Source organism: Morone saxatilis, unplaced genomic scaffold (genome assembly GCF_004916995.1).
Source record: "Morone saxatilis isolate NCDOM2014 unplaced genomic scaffold, NCSU_SB_2.0 Contig19, whole genome shotgun sequence".
NCBI lineage: Eukaryota > Metazoa > Chordata > Actinopteri > Moronidae > Morone > Morone saxatilis.
Window position 1 is genome coordinate 24,999,121 of NW_023339751.1, and position 5,979 is coordinate 25,005,099.

The 5,979-nt window shown below is 36.4% G+C and overlaps 1 protein-coding gene across 1 annotated transcript in view; it reads right to left on the reverse strand.

The window, feature by feature from the left end:
- polr1c (RNA polymerase I and III subunit C) overlaps positions 1-3,375 on the reverse strand; it is a gene marked incomplete at its 3' end in the record, with an annotated part of 7,917 nt that extends 4,542 nt beyond the window's left edge. The window contains 2 exon segments of the mRNA XM_035663431.1: positions 2,074-2,145; positions 3,264-3,375. Of these exon segments, the coding sequence (XP_035519324.1) occupies positions 2,074-2,145; positions 3,264-3,335 (144 nt within the window).
- Between the last annotated feature and the right edge of the window lie 2,604 nt (positions 3,376-5,979).

The following is a 5,979-nucleotide window of genomic DNA, read 5'->3' on the forward strand; positions in this document are numbered from 1 at the left end:
CTATTAGAGAAGACCAGGACATAAGAGGAATTTGGATTAAAGACACTGAGTTTAAGACTTGCCTTTATGCAGACATATTGACATATTGATCACTCTTTCGCAGCCAGATTTGAGTTTACCAAAACTAATGTCCTCCTTGAAAACATTTGGTTATTACTCGGGTTATAAATTAAACATTCATAAAACAGTTATTTCATTTAACTATATCCCCTCACTACAAATACAGAACTTTTGCCATTTTAAATGGGAGAATAACACCATTAAATATTTAGGTATAAAAACCATCTACGCGACTAATTATCTGCCAATTACCAAAGAGATAAAGACAGACTTAAATAAATGGAGTTTACTAGCACTGGACTTACACAATCGAATATAGTTAAAACATCCTGCCATGACTGCTTTTTCTTTTCCTGTCAATACTAATAGAAATACCTGAAAAACAGTTGACAGAGTGGAAGAGAATGCTATCTGGGTTCATATGGAAAGGCCTTAAACCAAGAATCAGATATAAAACATTGCAACTGCCCATTGCAAGAAGGAGGATTATCTTTGCCAAACATAGTGAACTACTACAAATCTGCACCGCTCAGATATCTGCTTTATCTGTGTAACCCATATTATAATGCTAAATGGAAAAATCTAGAATTAAGCCAACTGGACATTCCCCTCCAGAGATTGCTTGGAGACAGAAATCTATACTTACTGCATAAACAAAAAACAAAACCAAAAAAAAGTGTTTGGACAAAAACACCCCTAAACATTTGGTTTGCAGAATGTCGTAAAAACAAACTGGAAAATCACATCAAAATATTACGATGGGTGGCACATGATAAAGAAAATCAAGACTTCTTCAAATACCTTCAAGTTAGAGCTCATTTTACCTGTGATATAAAAACAACACAGGAAGGCAGCTCTGATTTAAGTAACATTTTGATTGACACATACAAATCTAAATTAAACCGGAAATTGATTACTCGGATCTACTCCTGTTTACAATCATCCAATGGCTTTTCTACTCTTTACGTTAAATCCAACTGGGAAAAAGAAGCAAAAACAACCATTTCAGAAGATGATTGGCAAAACATTTCTAAAAAAATGTTCTGGTTCTGGTTATTGGAGGGAATTTTTGTGGAATAATATAATTCGATTTTTTACCACCCCAAAAATTAAACAGCTTCAGAAAGGTCAGTCAAGTTATGGATGGTGCTGGAGAGAGTGTGGAAACGCTCAGGCGAATCATTTCCATGTTTTCTGGGACTGCCCGATTATATGACCCTACTGGCGGGATGTAGTGAAGGAAATTAAATCAATAGTAGGCTTTGAGATTAATCATGATTTCTGCACAATTTATCTTGGTAATATCTCCCCCACAATTAATGTTACAGATAAATATTTGATTAAAATAATGTTAGTAGCCAGTAAAAAAGCTATTACAAGAAGATGGCTATCAAAAGAGTCCCCATCAAAAAAGGAGTGGATTGCAATTGTTAAAGAAATATATGACATGGAAAAACTGACTTTTTCCCTGAACATGTGCATGGACAAATTCACTACCTACTGGAGGAAATGGACAGCTCATCTTGAACAAATGGCCCCTCCTCACAACAGGATGTTACTTATGTAACTAACTGTGTTTATAAAAAAAAAAAAAATGGGTTGGCTTGGACATCTGGTGTAGAGCTGCTGCTCCTTCAGGTTGAAAGGTTCCAGTTGAGGTGGTTAGGATCTGGATGCCTCCTGGGCCATTGGAGGTTTTCCAGGCATGTTCAACTGCTAGGAGACCCCGAGGTCGACCCAGAACACACTGGAGAGATTATATATCTCATCTGGCTTGGCAACACCTTGGGATCCCCCAGGAGTAGCTGGAAAACGCTGCTAAGATACCCCTCTCGGGTGTCTTAACTCCATTGTTAAGCCTGCTGCCTGTTATTCAGAACCCAATAAGCAGCAGTAAATGGAAGGACTCCGAGACAGTGTAATCCAATGTGAAACACGTGATTTACAGACAGATCGAACAATCTCTACCGATTACCAGCAGCAGCTTTGAGGTCTAAATTGACAGAAATGTACCTTCTGAAATTTCTGCATATCCCACACATCATCATAGCCCGGGTAGTTTCCAGGGTAATCTGTCGTATGTACCTAAAAACAAGAAATAACGAATCAATTAGTAAGCAAAATAAGGTTGCCGCAAACATTCTGAGAAGGTTACTTTAGCGGTTACTCTAAATGCATGTATTCACTGGTATAATATCTGTCACACTCCGACTTAGCTTCTTTTTTTTTTTCCAAACCATAGATTAAAATGTACAGTTTTATACTGATTTAAAAACACTCTTGGTACTATGCAAGCATTAGCACTCGAATTGCTCAGATATGATTTTTTTGTTTGTTTGGATGTTTACATTATGTTTTTAAATGTGGACCATATCAGATTCTAGTGTGAATAGGTCACAGTCCTGAAGTAATCCACATGACAAATGTACATCTAAAGTGACATAAAAGTTGCTGTAGTTACTGTAGAAACAAGACCCATTCCCTCTGTAGATAAAAAGCAGCTCTTTCTAAAGTAACAAACACACAACAATTTCTATTTCCAGGTTATTATACACAAATGAAAACTTAACTATGAATATGAACTTTCCACTTGATGTAAAACCTCCTTCTAGTATCAAACTCTGCACAGACAGCATTCAAACAGCCCACTGTAGGAACTAAAAGATACACTGATTTCTGACTGTGGAGGGGAGCTTTAAGTTACAATATAAATATTTTGAATATAGGTGATATTAGAAATTACGTATTAGAATGTGGTGCTTTAAGTAGTATATTTCATAGTAATGTTCTGACATTATATATTGTACTGTGTACTAGTGTAGGCACACTATAGAAATTTCAATACAATGTTTGAAGCAATAATACTTTTTATATTATTCAGTGAGTGACTGGAAGAGAGCCTTCAGTTGGCCTGCCCAGCTCCTGCCCCGGGTGTATTAGAATGACGCTATAACTGCTTATATTTTCATATTCATTGAGTATTTATTCGTAAATATATAGATCTATATAAACCTGACAGTCCTGTTGTTAGGTTAGTTCATATCAAACAGTCCAACACCGGTACAGCGCGCAGCAGTATCAAACACACGAGGTGACAGTCACGTGCGGGTCGGTCCAGCAGCTCGAGGCACCCTGACCGTTGCAGCTAGCGGATGATGATGATGATGAAGAAGTTATAAAAACATTGTCATATACAGACTTACATTCTTCACATCAAATTCTCCCAGTATCACTCTATTCCGAATTTCTTCCACGTTCTTCATGGTCGCCGCCATTTTGTCACGTAGTTTGCTTTACTCCGCCCACACTTCCGATACGTCACAATTTACAGTTTAACGCAGCATCACAGTTACTGTGTTTTTACGTAACACTGTATAATCAGTGTATTTACCATGTTCCTTCTATTCATACTGCATTATCACAGTGTATTTGTGTTCATATTGAGTATGAAGTGCTTGCTCATGGTGGTACTGTTGGGTCTCTGTAAATGTTATAAGGAGTTCGGTCTAGACCTGCTCTATTTGAAAAGTGTCCTGAGATAACTTCTGTTATGAATTGGCGCTATACAAATAAAATTGAATTGAAATATGAATACAGCTTAAACATGTTTACCATTTTTTATACTGAATGCTGCATTATCACCAGTGTATACCTGTTTACTGCATTATAACAGTGTATTTACCAGTTTATATTGAATGCTGCATTATCACAGTGTATTTACCTGTTTATACTGAATGCTGCATTATCACAGTGTATTTACTGTGTTTATACTGAATGCTGCATTATCACAGTGTATTTACTGTGTTTATATTGAAGACAAATATTTTCTTTTTAACAATGCAGGCATCATTTATGCAGGCGTTTTTTCTATACTTTCCACTATTTCTTAGAACTCTTCAAGAGGTTTATTATCATATGTACAGTAAGAAACACAAGGTTTGTACGTACAATGGAAGTCTTGGTTAATGTTAAATGACATATTTATGAGAATAGAACAGCTGAAATTGTTTCTATTGCAGTTTGTGCAGGGTCATGTCGCATAATGCCAGTATGAATAGTAATCATCAAATTTCACCTTCACAATTCCAGTTATCTTGTGGGAATTTCGCATTTGAGAATCTTTGCAGCCTAACATCCACTGATACAAAATTACCACAGAGTTTCTGTAATTTTATTGCGGGCATCAAGATTTGGGCACCTTCCTTATAAAAACACAGTTTAAACAATATTTTAACAAGACATTCAGCTGTCAAACTCATAAAGTTTATATTTGGCATTCATTCTGAAAATGTACACAAAATGGGTCATAATCAGCATAATATTGTGTTGTCCACTGTAATGGTAATTTTGTTATTTTTACAGTCAGAGACAGAGACACTGTCAGATAAGAATATAAATATCAGTTTGATCTCTGTATGTCCTGTAAACATGTAGGTACACCAACAATGGTTTTATTTAGACAACTGCTACCCTATTAAGGGATATTGTTTCTCTTTTGATGGAGCTAAGCTAGCTTCCACCTTTGTGCTTACTGTAGACCTATCTATAAAGAGACGGAACTGATATCAGTCAGATTCATCTGACTCTGGGTAAGATGGCAAAATAATTCCTAAAAGCTCAAAAGAATTATTACAATGTCACTCTGTTAGCACGCTCAGTTTCCAACAGCCTTACACTGAACTTAATTTCACTTCACACAAGATGAAACATACAGAAAGGAAATAAGAATAATGGAGGTGAGAATTACAAACTATTACTGTCTTTTCACTAATTAGAAAAGTTGAGAATCATTTACAGTAGAACAATAAAGTCTCAATGTGCAGAGTTTTTCAGCCAGTTCTGCTCTCTTATTCTCCATTAAATTATCAGCTTGTGTTTCACAGTTGGAATATGATATTGTAGACGCTTAAAGGTAAAGTGTGTAGGATTTAGTGGCATCTAGCGGTGTAGTTGCAGATTGCAACTCCCTCGCTTCACTCTCCCCTTACAAATGCGAAGGAGAAATTACAGTGATGTAGCCAGTGTTTGATCCTTCTAGGCTACTGTAGAAACATGGCGGTTCAACGTGGCAGACTACATTTAAGGCAATCCAAGACGTCTGTAGATAAAAACAGCTCATTCTAAGGTGAAGAAAACAACAATTCATATTTTCAGGTGATAAAACGCTAATGAAAACATACCTTATTATATTCCATTTCTGCCAATAGAGCCTCCTAAATGTTACACACTGGATATTTAATGAACAACATGATACTAATGAATCCCACAGTGCTTTACTGTGTGGCTTTGGTCAGGATCTTTATTGTTTTTGCAGGAATGTGTTCAAAGCGTTCCAAAAACTTTACTCTTTTTATACCACCCAAATGTGTCTTGCATTACTTGTGTTTCTGATACTTTGCAGATACCAAACAACATATAAACTGATAGAAGCTGGCTGACACTGACAACAGGTATAGCAACCCGTTCTGGTAGTGGAGTTGATTCATGTCTTCATAAGTTTTATGTTTTTATTTGAAGCATGGAATAATACTATTATTTGGTGTACTATGTCATCTAATAGATTAAGCATAAATAGCACTGTAAATATTATATACAGCTCAACGCATCAAACTCAGATCAAACTGTCAAACTAGACAGTGCTGATCCAGATTATGTTACTGCATTGATTATTTCTCACCTAAATATGTTTCACAAACATATTTTAGTGTACTGTTGTACTGCTGAAATACGAGATTGTGTGTTTACCAGGTGAGCTGCTATTGTTTCCTGCTAAGGATGAGTTGAAACTGTACAGCCAATGAGAGCAGCTCAACTCACAGTATGTCACCTCCACTGGCTCTGACAAACTGTTATGGCGACGACCATAATGCTGAACTGGAGGCTTTAAAACGGTACTCCACAAACCAATGGGTAACATCA